This window comes from Eulemur rufifrons, chromosome 9 (assembly GCF_041146395.1).
Source record: "Eulemur rufifrons isolate Redbay chromosome 9, OSU_ERuf_1, whole genome shotgun sequence".
NCBI classification, from domain to species: domain Eukaryota; kingdom Metazoa; phylum Chordata; class Mammalia; order Primates; family Lemuridae; genus Eulemur; species Eulemur rufifrons.
The window spans coordinates 54,557,370-54,571,895 of NC_090991.1; the positions used below are offsets into that span (position 1 = coordinate 54,557,370).

Here is a 14,526-nt window from a genome sequence, read left to right on the forward strand (position 1 = left end):
GTCTCGAACTCCTGAGCTCAAACGATCCGCCCACCTCGGCCTCCCAGAGTGCTAGGATTACAGGCGTGAGCCACCGCGCCCGGCCAACACTTCTTAATATTAATACTTGTTAATACTGACGTCTCCCGTTTGGCCTCAGGTGCGCTCCTGTAGAAATATGCTTGACATAAACAGGTGACCTAATTCAGGGGGACATCTGAGTCTGCAAGACTTCACCTTGTCTTCACCTGGCCGTCGGGACCAGGCATTTTTCTGTCTCAGCAGATGCCGTCTCACTTGTAAACTATATTAGCTTTTTCCTTTTTTTTTTTTAATTTTGAGAAAAATGAAGGAGACATAGTCAATCTTATCAAATACCAGATTTTAGAATCCAGATAAAAATGTGATCTCACAGCCCCATGCTGAGACGAGCGTGGTTGTAAATGTCCCCTTCAGAGAGTTGGTGGGACCTGTCTGTGGTCATCACACATTCTGACTGTTTTGGGGCAGTCGCAGCCTAAAATATTCTTACCTGTTGTCTCCATAAACTATCAGAATGTCCTCAAATCTCTAATATGTTTGCAACTGAATGTATCTATCATACTGCATCTCCTATCTGGATGTGATACAAAACCCTTGTCCAGACCTTGGATCCCAGTGTTTTATTTGGGCAACGTGAGAAAGCGTGGACCATGCCACGTTGCTGCCCGCCACGCCAGACTCCAGCTGTTCCGGCCCACAGAGATGTCAGTGGGAGAGGCTGGTCCCGGCTTCCGTCCTAAGCCCCTGCCCAGGGACCAGCACCAACCGCAGGGGCAGCCACCGCCCGCTGAGGATGCTGTGGGGTCTGGCCAGCAAGGAAGCTGAATCTGCAATGGAAAAGACTCTTGGGGAAGTAGTCTGGGCTTTGCAGAGTGAGAAGCACTTTTAACGTTTTCTTCAAAACTGTGAACCTGGTTCTTACGTCCTAGGACCCTGCACTGTGCCCCGAGAGCTGAGGAGAAACGACCCCTCTCAGTCCTCCCCTTGTCTTCTCTTTCTTTCCAGAGACAGCGTAGACAGAACCCAGACTGGCCACGTGCTGGGTGACCCGTGGCGCAGAGGCGTGGCGGCGGTGCCTGACCGAGAGCTGTCCCCGGCGGTCTTCCTTCTCAGCCGGCTGCTCACGCACTTGGCCATGCTTCTGGGGGCCGTCCAAAACCCGCAGGTACGCGCGCGGTGCTGCCGAGCTGTGCGCTTACTTACTATAGGAAGAACCTGCTGTGGTTTTTTTTTTTACAGCAAGCCCTTTTGTCTAAAAAGTCCTAGCCACCACCTATAGATTTTGAATATGTCTTGAAAACCAGTCTACAAAGTAACGTAAAGTGTACACTCCCCAATTTTCCCCACTGTGGCATCTGACAGTATGGGAGGGAACTACTCATCACATTATAGGAAACTCACTTTAAATGAACAACTCCGTGTCTTCGGCCCACGACTGGGCGTGGAGAGGCTGATGTGATCATTATTAACCCTGCGTCTTCAGAAAGAGCACGCTGCATGTCCCCTACGTCAGTATTGAGCAAGATGGCAAAACGCACAGGTTTGAACATCCTTTATTTCACTCCAATACCACCAAAGCCAGCAGTCGCTTGTTCCACTAGCCTGCCCTCCTTTCCCATCTGCCATTTGAATCACTCCACGGACTTCTTAGAAACCACCTTCTCATCGTTGCTGGTTTTTCACTTCCGATGGCTTCTCCCAGGCCCGCCTTCTCATGTACAAACAGGCCCCGCTGACCGTTTCGTTCCATTGCCCCCACAGGCTCTGATACGCATCATTAAGCCCCCCGTGCGGGATCCCAGAGGATTCCTGCAGCAGCACATCCAGGCCGACTTGCAGCAGTTAACCAGGATGCTGGGAAGGAGCGCGGACGAGACCACCAACGCCGTCCACCACATCCTGCGCAGCCTGGCCCAAGAGCAGCACCGCCCCTCCGGCCAGAGTAAGGAAAGGGGGCCAGGGCGGGGCCGGGCAGGGCACCATGCAGAAAACTGCAGAGAAGCCAGGCTCACTCCCTGTGGCTCCAGAGTGGCAGAAACGATGGTGTGTGGGCGGCGAGGCCAGGAGCGGGAGCAGGAGGCGCTTTGCCTGCTGGAGGGTGGCCGGAGCTGCTCTGTCCCTGCCAGTCACCCCTGCCCGGCACAGAGCCACAGACTCGGGCCGTGTGCACACGAGTGCTAAGTGTGTGCATGTATGGGGAGCTATTGCAGTTCCTGTTGGCCCGTGAGTAACTTGCCTGCCACACTGGGAGTGCACGGTGTCTACAGCAGGTGACATGTGTCAAAGAGACAGTCACCGTCACGGCTTTTGCTTTCCTGACAACATCCTAGTCACGTGCTGACCTGGTATGTTTGCATGTCCAGCTGTTACAGGAAAAAGAATAGGCACAAAATACCGTATTCACTGAGCTAATTTTCTGTTTTAAAATTTTAAATTCATACAGAAAGGAAAGGGTCTGTAAGATAACATAGTAAAAGTGTTGTCTCTGAGTAGTGGAATTAAGAGTGATTTTTATTTTCTTTTTGCTCGTTGGCAAAAATCACAATTACCATTATGAGGACAATGTTATTTAAAATAATAACAATAATGATGGCAATAAAAAGTCCTGTCCCATGACAAAAAATCTATTCCCCCTTCAGGTGCTTCTTTGCCAGACGCCAGCGTCAGTATTTATTTTCCATTTAGCAAAATGTGATTTTATTTTAAGCCTCCTATTCCGGTGTGATTTCAACTAGGTAAGCCCACCCAGTGTCACAGGACAAAACGGCAGATCCCAGGATCATGGGGACAGTCCCCACAGCACTCTGCGTCCTCCGCCGCAGGCTCAGGCCGGTGGCTGAGGTGGCTGACAGTGGCCTGGCCCCACTACTGCAGCCCCGAACTCTGAAGTCTAAGTTCTGTCCTTTCAGTAATTTTGCTCAGAATGGTTTTAAGATTACAATTATGTGGGTTAGAGGAATTTTAAAAGACTGAAGTATCTTCATAAAAGGTTGGCGGTAGCAGCGGGAGCTATTTTAAAATACTTAGGTTAATTTAGGAAGATACTACCCTGAAAGCAGCGTTATTTCTATTTAACATTTATTTAGTGTTCACTGTATGTAGACTGCCATGCTTTTTATTCCTTGAGTAACCTATACAATTTGGGTTTCCTTATAGGGCTTTTAAATTTTGATGCAAAATTGCCCACCAAAGAAATGAGAAACAACTGGGAAAAGCAAGTTGAAGCTATTATGTTACCTGAGCTGCAGGTGGGTGGTGAGCGGTAACGGCCGCAGAGCTACTTCGTCCGGGAAGGGAGGTTCCCAGGCATCTGCTGAGCGCTCTCTGCCAGTGTCCCTCGCGGGGGTGTCCTCAGACACCTCTGGCTGAGCCTTGGACTTCGATGCTGTCCACCTGGAACCACCATCCTCCCGTTGTCCCCAGATACCCCGTCCTCCTGCACTGCCTGGGAGTCCAGAGAGGGCAGGCAGTAGCTTTCTTCCCACTGCTTTTCATAGCAGAATGTGGAGCCAGGGGTAAAAAAATAAACTGTCATGTAGATACCCAGTAAAAATGCACTGACAATCGCAGACTGATTACTCTCTGCTAGATAAGAATATTACTGAGAGTAACAGACCATTGGGGAAAAAAGTCAGTAAATAAAAGAATGGGAACAAAATACAGGTCCCTGAGTCTCATTGTTTGGGGAGATATAGATCTACAAACAAGGAACACTTAAATAATAATACGTGATAAAAGTGAATATCTGATTGCATGCTCAGATGAGGAGGGCAGACTAAGACGCAGACGCCCACTCGTGAAGTCACCAGTTGCCTAATCTGGTTGTGACAATGCCTCACTTCCAGAATTCTGTATCATTTTCTTCCTTAGCATCTAGATAAAACCCTTCTGACCGTGAACACTCTGATCAGCCAAGATGAGCGTATCAGCTCCAACCCTGTGGCCAAAATCATATATGGTGACCCAGCGACCTTCTTGCCCCACCTGCCCCGGAAAAGTGAGGTCCACTGCTCAAAGATTTGGAGCTGCAGGAAAAGGATCACAGTTGAGTACCTCCAGCACATTGTGGAGCAGAAAAATGGCAAAGAAACAGTGCCCGTCCTCTGGCACTTCCTCCAGAAGGTACGTCTGACCCGCTGGGACTGCCTCCCTCTCTCTGGGCAGACTTCCCTGGTAGACCCGCAGGCCCGGGGCTCTTGTTCAGTATAATCCTTCCTAAAGACAGAATGTCTACTTCAGTGCTTTGGTTTTGAATAGAATGTCTGTAGAAGACTCTGGGATAGAGTAGAGATCTTTATACACATCAAACTGTACAGCAGCCTGAAGCGTAAAGTCAGGGATGAAATATGCACACGAGCTGGGATTAGTAGTAATCTGTAAAGAGCGTGAAGGCCAGAGAGGACCTCGCTGATCACTCAGCAAGAGAGAAGAGAGCAACACACCCTTGCCAGCTGTGTCTGTGCATCTTCGTCCCCCAGTGCCGGGAGTCGTTGGTCACCAACGAGTGTCTGTTGAATAAGAAACTTCTGTTGAGAATGTATAGCCGAAATCAGGCCGGGCGCAGTGGCTCACGCCTGTAATCCCAGCACTCTGGGAGGCCGAGGTGGGAGCATCGCTTGAGGCCAGGAGTTCAAGACCAGCCTGAGCAAGAGCAGGACCTTGTCTCTACTAAAAACAAAAAAATTAGCTGAACATGGTACACACCTGTAGTCCCAGCTACTTGGGAGGCTGAGGCAGGAGGATCACTTGAGCCCAGGAGCTTGAGGTTTCTATGAGGTATGATGATGCCACTGCACTCCAGCCAGGGAGACAAGAGACCCTGTCTCAAAAAAAAAAAAAAAAAAAGAATGCATACATAGCCAAAATCAAATAAAACAATCTTCCCTGTTCCTAAAGCATTTCTCATGGACTGAAGGGGGGAGGGAGAGTTGTGTTGGCTGTGGTAGGGTTGGAGGTGGGGAGCCGTGAAATGTATTAGTCACGTCTGTTAGAACTAGAAATTCAGAGTTTCCAACTTTCATCCATTTGAACTTTCATTTTCTGCAACAGATTTTCTAATCATTTCCCTCCATGGACTAGTATTTACAGTCTAGCAAGAAGTAAGATGATTCAGAACTTTTTGTTGGTTAAAATTAATTCACACTAGGAAGGATGTCGTAAGGTGCACAGTTTCATTACACTGAGGATGCTCAGACCCTAGGTCTCCGGAAGGACACGCAAGAACAGCGCCAGCCTCCTCTGCCTACGCTCTTGCTCTCTGCTTCCAGCAGCTTCTCCCCGTACCCAGCTAGTCACGTGGGCCCGAGGGGCAGGTTTCTTTCGTCAGCTATTAGCACATGCAGTGGATGTGTCAGCTCCGTGCGGGTGGGGCTTTGCCTTCAGCCTCCATGTCTCCGCTGCCCACAGGTGCTTGCTGAAAGAATGGGATGGCCCTTGTCCCATTTGCAAGCTCCACAGTGTGTCACATACAACGGCATGCTGCCCAGGTTAAGCCACACGTCCCCCGGCCAGCCACAAAGGCTATCTCCCCAGTAACATATTTTAGGTAAATAAAAAAGTGTTTTGGGTGCTCTTCCCTTCCACAGGAAGCAGAACTGGGACTGGTGAAGTTCTTGCCTGAGATTTTGGCCCTGCAAAGGAGTCTAGTGAAGCAATTCCAGAATGTTCCACAAGTTGAATACAACTCCATTAGAGGTTTCATTAGCAGCCAGAAATCAGGTATGACTCTGCTCCAGTGAGACTAAGACTTTCCTGTTTGGTGCTTCGAAAGGACCACTCCGGTGGGGACACAGGGTGGGGTGCAGGGGCATTTGGGGTTAATGGGTGCCTTATCCCCTAAGCTGATAGCATGAAGCGAAGGGTGCTAGATCCCCCAGAACAAATCAGAGGCTTTTGCTGCAGCTGAAAAGCGTCTCCCTCTGTCTAGCTCCTCAGACTCAGTTTAGTGCTTAAAACAGTGACCCGAACACGCTGGTGACCGCACAGACGCGAAGCTGGGCTCCATCCGCAGTGTTGCTGTGCCGCTGTGCCCTGGCAGGGCGGTCGCTAGCCTGGGGCTCTTACCGAGTGTTTTGTTCTGCAGATGGGTTGAGACAGTTTTTTCGGAACAGGATCACCACCTTTCTGTCGACATGGAACAAGCTGAGGAGCTCACTCGAGACCAACGGTAAGTGTCCTGTTCCCCTTTCACGCGAAGCGTTGCAGGAGGGCCCGTCCCAGAGCTCTTCTAGCACCAGGTCAGTGCGGAGTCTACGAGTCTTGACGGTGGTGCCAAGATAAGTGAAATAGCATATCGGGAAAAACAAACCCTCCGTCCTTTTGAGTCCGTAAGTGGAGTCATGGAGGAGCTGAGAGCATTTGAAACTTGTCAGCATTGGGAGACTCAGGCAGAAGCTTGGGACCCTCAGGCAGAAGCTTGGGACCTGGCTCCCAGCTCTCGGGTGACCCGAGATGACGGAGAAGCAGCCTGGCGCTGAAGCCCTCTGCTCAAGAGCGACCCTGTCATTTGCAGGTGAGATCAAGCTGCCCGCAGACTACTGCGGTGCTGACTTGGATCTGGATGCCGAGTTTGAGGTCATCCTGCCGCGTCGACGGGGCCTGGGCCTCTGCTCCACCGCCTTGGTTAGCTACTTGATTAACCTCCACAACCAAGTCGTCTACACGGTGGAAAAGTTCTCCAACGAAAGCAACAGGTATGTGCACGAGCCAACAGGAAGCGGTGCCCGCTCCGCCCTGGGTTCCCAAGCCGCGGGGGCAGATGCAGGCCGAGCTTTAGCTCCTTCCCCGACAGGCGCTTCTTCAGCCGCCCCCACCGGTGTCCCGTCCTGTGTGTGGTTTGTGCGCTCAGAGTGTGAGGACATCAAACAGGACCTGCTCCGCGTACCCTGGAGTCTCGGCCCCGCACGCTCGGCCTGGACACTGAGCGCTGCCTCTTTATGTCCCTCAGCTATTCTGTGGATGCCTCTGAGGTCACCGACCTGCACGTCATCAATTACGAGCTGGAGCGGGACCTGACCCCGCTGATTCTGTCCAACTGCCAGTACCAGGTGGCGCAAGGCGGCGAGACCTCGCAGGAGTTCGACCTGGAGAAGATCCAGCGGCAGCTCACCAGCCGCTGCCTCCAGGGCAAGCCCAGGCTGACCCTCAAGGTAAGCCGATGCCCGCTACCGGCATCACATTGGTGCCTGTGTGAGCAAGGAGCCCCCAGAGCATTTGCGGTGGGACACAGCGAGCACATCACCCGGCAGTCTGATCTGCGTCGCCCCCCGCACCCGTAGCTCTGTGACCACCCCCGTGCCTCTGGGCTGGGTGCTCTGTGGAGCTCTCTGCTGCGGCGTCTGTGCCTTGATCCTCCCAGGGTCTGTGCAGGTCCTAACGGACTCACCGTCTAGGTTTTTCTACCATAGTTAGCAGCACCACCAACCACCATCATTTCCCCTCTCCCTTCAGCCTCCGCACGCATCTGCCATGGGCGCCATCAGATGTGCCCTCTGTGTGTCCTGTCTAACTGCCACTACCGACTCGAGTCCACAGCACCCATCCTCACGGCAGACTGCCACTGCAGCGCCTAACGGGACCCCAGCTCCGGCCCCTTCAGTGCACGTTCCTAGAGCCCAGATCCGGACCCCTCACCCTCTGGTGGACGGCCTGGGCTCCCACTGCGGACGGGATCGGGCTCTGGCACGCAAGGCCCTGGAGCTGGGCCCCATCCCAGCCTCCCAGCCCATCACCAGCCATTCCCCTCCCTTCCCTGCACTGTGTCCTGTGACCCTAGGGGTGGATTAACACAGCGGGCGCTTTCCCATCTCTGTCCTTTCCCCTGGACAGCACTTTTCCTTCCAGCTCCAGTCAGATACATTGTACTTAAGTGTATTTATTCCCCTTAGTGCCCGCAATTAGACTGGGACCTGCTTGGAACCAAGGCTGTTTTTAATTCATTCTGATATCTGTTGTTTGGCAGAGTGACTGCCTTGGCCATGGTCTGTGCCTGGTAGTTACTGAAGGAATCCATGAATGAAACACCTTCACATTCCCATGTCCCCAGTGCCACTTGTGGTGAACAAGGCTACATTATTGTACATGACAATATCTGCTTGGAGGCCGGGCACGGTGGCTCACGCCTGTAATCCTAGCACTGTGGGAGGCCGAGGCGAGAGGATCGCTTGAGCTCAGGAGTTCGAGACCAGCCTGAGCAAGAGTGAGACCCCGTCTCTACTAAAAAATAGAAAGAAATTTGGCCAGGCAACTAAAAATATAAAAAATTAGCCAGGTGTGGTGGCGTACACCTGTAGTCCCAGCTACTCGGGAGGCTGAAGCAGGACGATCGCTTAAGCTCAGGAGTTTGAGGTTGCTGTGAGCTAAGCTGATGCCACGGCACTCTACCGGGCAATAGAGCGAGACTCTGTCTCCAAAAAAAAAAAAAAAAAAAAAAAAATATCTGCTTGGCCATCGTGTCCTGGCTAGATTCCTTGTGGTGCTGTTGTTTCTTACACTGTGGATCAAACACAGACATCAGGAACCACAGAGAGTGGTCTGCTCTGCCCAGTAACACGCTGAATAGCGTGTACTTCAGCTGAGTGACTGCTGAAGAATATATTTGTCATCTGATGGAGACCTCCACAATGGATTTAATTTCCAAAAACTCTTTCTTTTTTTTCTCAATTTAGGGAATACCCACTCTGGTGTACAGACATGACTGGAACTACGAACATCTCTTTGTGGACATCAAGAACAAAATGGCACAGGTGGTCACACTAAACTTTGTCATTTGCACAGTGCTTTTTGCCTTAGCAGAGCTTTCATCATACTAGGACTGCTGTAGCCTCCTGGCCCCGGGTTTTCTGGGAGCAGCAGTTTCCGCGGCCTCCCTACGAGCCCAGTGCTCTTTGCAGAGGGAAGCGAGACAGCAAATCGGCGAGTTTTCCTGTTGAGTATCAACAGATTGACAGCTCATGGGGTTAGTTCTTAGTGATGTCATGACCACGTATGCTGAAGCAAACGGTCCACAGGACTTAGTTATTCCTGCACGCTCGGTGTGACATTGAGGGGTACACCTCTGTGCGTCTCCATCATCCCACAGGGCTGTTCTGAGCATTCACTGAGCTCGTGTCCATTTCTATAACTGTCTGGAACACTGTGTGGCACTTAGTGAGGACCAAGTGTCAACTGTGACTGTCACAGAGTTTGTCCCACCTTGGGCTTGGGCAGTGAAGAAGCTAAGCTCTTTATCAGGTAGTGGGAAACCAGAGGCCCAGCCTATAGACCCTCTCCTGCTTTTGATTCCCAGAACTCCCTCCCCAACTCGGCCATCAGTGCCATCAGTGGACAACTGCAGTCCTACAGCGATACGTGCGAAGCTCTGTCCATCGTAGAAGTCACTCTGGGGTTTCTGAGCACAGCTGGCGGGGATCCAAACATGCGCTTGAATGCGTATGTCCAAGACGTCTTGCGAATGGGTGACCAGACGGCTCTTGTGCTAAAGGTGGGTCTCACAGGAAGCCTCTCTTCTAAGGAAACCGGTGCTGCTCCTCACCTTGGTCTCCCTGCTTCCTGCTAGGAATACCACCGTTCAGGAAGCATCAGTCTAGGCACCCCCGACAAGGAGGGGGAGGCAGGGGAGGCAAAAGCAACCCCTCACCCAGTTGGTCCACAGTGCAAACAGAAAGCGCTGTGAGCAGTGGGGACACGCACGCACTCACAATGCTGGCAGTCTAGACAGAGCGCACACAGACGGGACTGAGGGCGTCAGGCACCAGTAACCGCACGATGCCAGTGGACTATGAGATGCTGCAGGAGGGAGAGGGCTTTCGGAGACATTTTACGATGAGGCAGGCGCATTAGTGGATGGAGCAGAGATGGCCTTCATCACGCGGGAAATCAGACGAGCACAGAGCAGAAACAAAGAGAAAAATGCCTACCTGGATGGCGCCCGGGTTCACTGAGGCGCGGCAGGAGTCGGGGGTTAAGGCCTTTCCTGCTCAGAGATGCCGTTTCTCTTCCAGGCCTTGAACAGGTGTCAGTTAAAACATGCCATTGCCCTCTGGCAGCTCCTCTCTGCCTACAAGTCTGAGCAGCTGCTGCGACTGAACAAAGTGAGTCGGCCTCTGTCTCTTCCCTGGATGGAGGGAGCTGCGCTCCTGTCTTCGCAGGCTTTAGTTACTCATTCGTTCTTCCTTCCTTTCAGGAGCCATTCAGGGAAATCGGTTCAAAGTATAAAGAGGATCTCAGCCCAGAGAATGCCAAGCTGCTCAGCACCTTCCTGAATCAGCTCAGCCTGGATACCTTCCTGCTGGAACTCCACGAAATGATGGTCTTGAAACTGAAGAACCCCCAAGCCGAGGACAGTTTCAAGCCTGAGTGGAGGTAGGATCTGCACCCCTGCCGGGCAGGGCGGGTACCGCGCGCTCCGCTGTGTCCTCGTGACCTTCCGTAGACACAGAAATCGTTCTTTTCCTGCCGCAGGGTCTCATTTCCTGCTGTTTTGCCCTCACCAGGGCACCTGAGGACTTGCGTTTTGGTTTTAATCTCCACTGGGTTTTTTAGGAAATAATTACGACAGTCTTATGTTCTCATTTTAACAAGTAGACTTAACCGTGTCAAAGAAAGATGCATTTTAAATTTGATAGAAAAAGCTACACCAATGTCTAAAAGAGTGTGTGAGAATACCCAACACAAGGTATTACCAGCTTTTACATATTTACCAATGTAATGGCCAAAAAATGGTATCTCACTTTCACTTGTACTTCCTGAGTGACTGGTGAGGCCGAGCATATTTTATATTTATCAGCCGTCTGTATATCCTCTTCTGAATTACCTCTTGATACCTTTTGGTTATTTTTCTTCCAGGCTCTTTATCTCTTTCGTTAATGATTTGTAAGAGCTCTTTGTATAGAACAGAGATTAGTCCTTTATGTTATGTGTTACAAATGCTGTCTCAGGCTTTAATTTCATGAAGTCAAATTTGATAGAATTCTCCTATAACGTCTCCATAGGAAAATATACCTACAAGGGTTTCCTATCCCAAGGTTATAAAACATCCTCTTGTTTTCTTCTTGTGCTTTTATAGTTCTATAATGCACACTTATTTTGTTAACCAATTGATATATGTGTGTAGTGTGAAGTAAGGATTTAACTTTACTGTTTTTTAAAAATAATCAAACTGTAGTTTTCCTCACCAATACATTTCATATTTGCTATTTTCTTCGATGATGCTATCTGGCATATACCTAATATACGTTTATATTATTTGAACTTATTCAATAAGTCTTTACTATCCTGGACTTTTAATGTAGAAAAAAATACCTTTCCTAGAGAATTTAAGATCTTTATTAATATAAAACATGAAATGGTAGACAAGCTTTTTTTTAATGGTGAGGCTTTGTTTTTTATACAGCCCTGTAAATAAACATCCTGTTACTAAAGTGCCTAACGTCATCTGACAGGCCACCATCGAGGCAAGCGCCAGGGACTTCTGTGGTGCTGTCCACTGCTAGTGGGAAGCTGCAGTTGTGTGCCAGGAGTCCCAACGCAGTGTCTCGGTAGTTGGCCGACCGTAGCTGACCCTCAGTATTGCTGGTCTTAATAAACACTGTCATTCTACTGAGGACTGGAAAAAGCAACAACTGATTGGTCCCCTTATGTTATTTGGGAGACTTTTAAATGCTGTCTCTTCTTCTTGGTTTTTCAGCCTGAGAGACACTCTGGTAAGTTACATGGACACTAAAGAGAGTGAAATCCTCCCTGAGATGGAGTATCAGTTCCCGGAAGAGATCCTGCTCTCGAATTGTGTCTGCGTGTGGAAAATGGCTGCGGAACTGAAACGGGATCGACAGATGAGATAGAGTCACTCGCTCTGTGCTGTTGGTGAGACTAGGGGGACAAGGCTGTTCCCCCCACACCCATGGCCCGGGTCCCATCCTGGCCCGCTGCTTCTGCGAGTGCTCAGGCGGAAAGCCGTCGGTGTCGCACGAAATTCAAGACCAGGATGTGCTGTATGAGCTGCCAGCTTTCCGAAAGCTGAGCAGTTTCTGAACCAAGTATATGTTCCAGAACTTCCTCATCCCATGAAAACTGGTCACTAGGGGGCGTCGATGACGACTACATGAAATTGGAAATAAACCACTGTCGTTTACATCCCAGGAGAGACGAAGAAGCGTCTCAGCCTCACATGCAGTGACGGCCCGTGTCTGGAACCTCTGGCACTTCCTCCCGTCACGGGTCCCTCTGCAGACTACTGCATAATTAGAGGCAGGGAAAAAAACAGGGTCCTCAGTTTGGCTTTTATCTTTTTTCTAATTTAGTCTACACTCACAGGAAAGAATCTGGTTTTCTTCTTTCTTCCATGACCTTAAATTCTGAGTACTATACAAATATTTCTGGGTTTCCAAAAAGATGTGAAAAAGTACTAGACTGTTTTCTCACAAATACAAGAAAAATCAGGGCATTTTGTAAGTGCCTTAAGACCAAACTAACAAGATCTCACCAGACCCGCGTGAGTCACTGCCACATCTCAGAGGGTGAGAGCCAAAAAGCCTGCGTTGTGAAGAGCTCCGGGCCGGGCATCAGGGACACTTCTGGCGTCTTAGTTTCCTCACGTACAAAATGAAGGGAGTGGGCTGATGGCCAAAGGTCCTGACAGTTCTAACACTTTTAAATTATAAGTGAACATTGATTAATGCAAACTTGAATCAAAGGCGTGGTTTTGGCAGTTCTGTGGGGAGTTTTTGGTTGGCTAGCATTATGCCAAATAAACATGCAGTTTCAGTGTGATCTCAACTTCCCTGAGTGTATGAATATCTAGGCCTTTATTTGGGTCTCAGTCAAGGCACAAAAACTAAGACTCAGAGAGAGTACAAAACCAGTTAAATTTCTGAAAAAGAAGAAAGAAAATAGTCAGGTAGCCCTGATCTTGTGCTGCTTTTCTCATTGTGTGACCTTTCTTCCCTGTCCCCGACAAATCTACTTTGATACTTATGACCTCTCTAGACTAATCCTTGTTCCTAGGTAGCTCAGTGCCCACTCGCACTGAGATCAGAATAGCAACTATTTACAAGTTAGAGGCAGTAGTCTTAATACACATTTAAAATGAGTTAATGACTCAATCGTCTTGAAATTGGGCCCAAGGAGTGAAAGCTACAGAAATTCAAAATGCTTGTCTAGGACACAGCCATGCACACCTGGACCACCACTGGCGGCAGGTGCAGAAGGACCGGCATTTCCGTTACTTTGATACATGCTTCAGTGTTTGATGGAGTTAGGTAGTAACTCATTTCGTACAATATCCACTTGCATTTAGTAACCTGTGATTGTTTTATCATTCTGAACTATGCAAAGCCACTCCCCACAGACATCTGCATCCTGGACTGCCTATTTAGTAGACGTGGGGAGTTGGGGTTGGCTTGTTTGCATCTCTTCAACTTGTACTTAGAACTCCTTTGATACCTCAGAGCTGTCATTAAGCTCACCCTGGCCATCGGGTGGCAGCTCACACCCAGTGTCTCACTGTGCCACACCTTAGCAGGTGGGAGTCAGGTGTCAATCTCTTGCTATGAAAGCCTTTCCCCACTCCCCTTTGGCCTGGGAGTTTTTTCCCACTTTATTAAAGGTTTTTAATTAAGATGTTTCATTTTGTATGTTATGCTTCAAAGCCTTAACTGTCATATCTAGTACTACATTGTTTATACAAAAATACACTGGCCTAGCACAGGCAAAAGTACATTTTGTTATACTTGTCATACCTGTTTTAATAAACTTGAGCTTTGCTGCTAAGGAATCCTTCTCTTTGGAGGCAGAGCTTCTATTCATGGCACATGGACATCAACTAGGCTTCTGGGAAGGGTTTCGGTTTCTCGTGGAAATGTTCTTGCAGCAGTATCCATGAACTGGAAGGTTCAGGACAGAAAATGTACATTCTGGTTTGGAATGTGAGATGGTAAACTCTTCCTCTGGACAGAAGGACAGCAGAACTGCGAGTCCACGGTGGAGTTTAGCACCACTCCCCGTGGCCGATCTCAGACTTACGAGCTAAGTGGAGTCCTGGAGTGAAGCTGTCCCGTGCCCGGCCTGAAATCACTAGAAGCAGCAGAGCTGCAGCCAGCAATGAGTAAGGACAGGAGCTAATTCCTGTCAATGCCTTGGGTTGTGGGAGGGGGAGGGGTGCCTCGTAATAGGAAATAAAGGTAGTGAGGGATTAGGTGGGCTGCAGGAAGGCTCACTATTATGTTTGAGTGGCAAAAATGCCACTCAAAAGTGGAAAATGGCATTTTCTCTTCCAAAGACGAAAGGTTCCTCCAGGAGAGAAACCTGTGGTCTGGTGCCACAGCTAGAAGAACTGTGCTGGCCTACCAAGGAAGACGCACTTTGTCCTGCCGCCAGACTTGCCTCCTCACCACACAGTTTCTGTTCCAGACCCCAGGTAGTAACTCGTTTCATATGACACCCACTTGCATCTAGGAAACTTAGGTGCCTCATCTCCAACCCTCCCAACCCCTCTACTCATTTTCACTC

The 14,526-nt window shown here is 49.6% G+C and overlaps 1 protein-coding gene across 4 annotated transcripts in view; it reads left to right on the forward strand.

Moving 5' to 3' along the window:
- The window catches only part of RNF213 (ring finger protein 213), a 97,164-nt gene extending 83,403 nt beyond the window's left edge, over positions 1-13,761 (forward strand). For all 4 annotated transcript variants that reach the window (XM_069482958.1, XM_069482957.1, XM_069482961.1 and 1 more), the window contains 13 exons: positions 1,027-1,186; positions 1,783-1,963; positions 3,178-3,269; positions 3,892-4,143; positions 5,607-5,739; positions 6,104-6,187; positions 6,533-6,713; positions 6,968-7,169; positions 8,688-8,765; positions 9,308-9,502; positions 10,023-10,112; positions 10,205-10,383; positions 11,708-13,761. In XM_069482958.1, the coding sequence (XP_069339059.1) occupies positions 1,027-1,186; positions 1,783-1,963; positions 3,178-3,269; positions 3,892-4,143; positions 5,607-5,739; positions 6,104-6,187; positions 6,533-6,713; positions 6,968-7,169; positions 8,688-8,765; positions 9,308-9,502; positions 10,023-10,112; positions 10,205-10,383; positions 11,708-11,861 (1,981 nt within the window). In that variant the 3' untranslated portion in view covers positions 11,862-13,761. The remainder of the gene's footprint in view (positions 1-1,026; positions 1,187-1,782; positions 1,964-3,177; positions 3,270-3,891; positions 4,144-5,606; positions 5,740-6,103; positions 6,188-6,532; positions 6,714-6,967; positions 7,170-8,687; positions 8,766-9,307; positions 9,503-10,022; positions 10,113-10,204; positions 10,384-11,707) is intronic.
- The last annotated feature ends 765 nt before the right edge of the window (positions 13,762-14,526 follow it).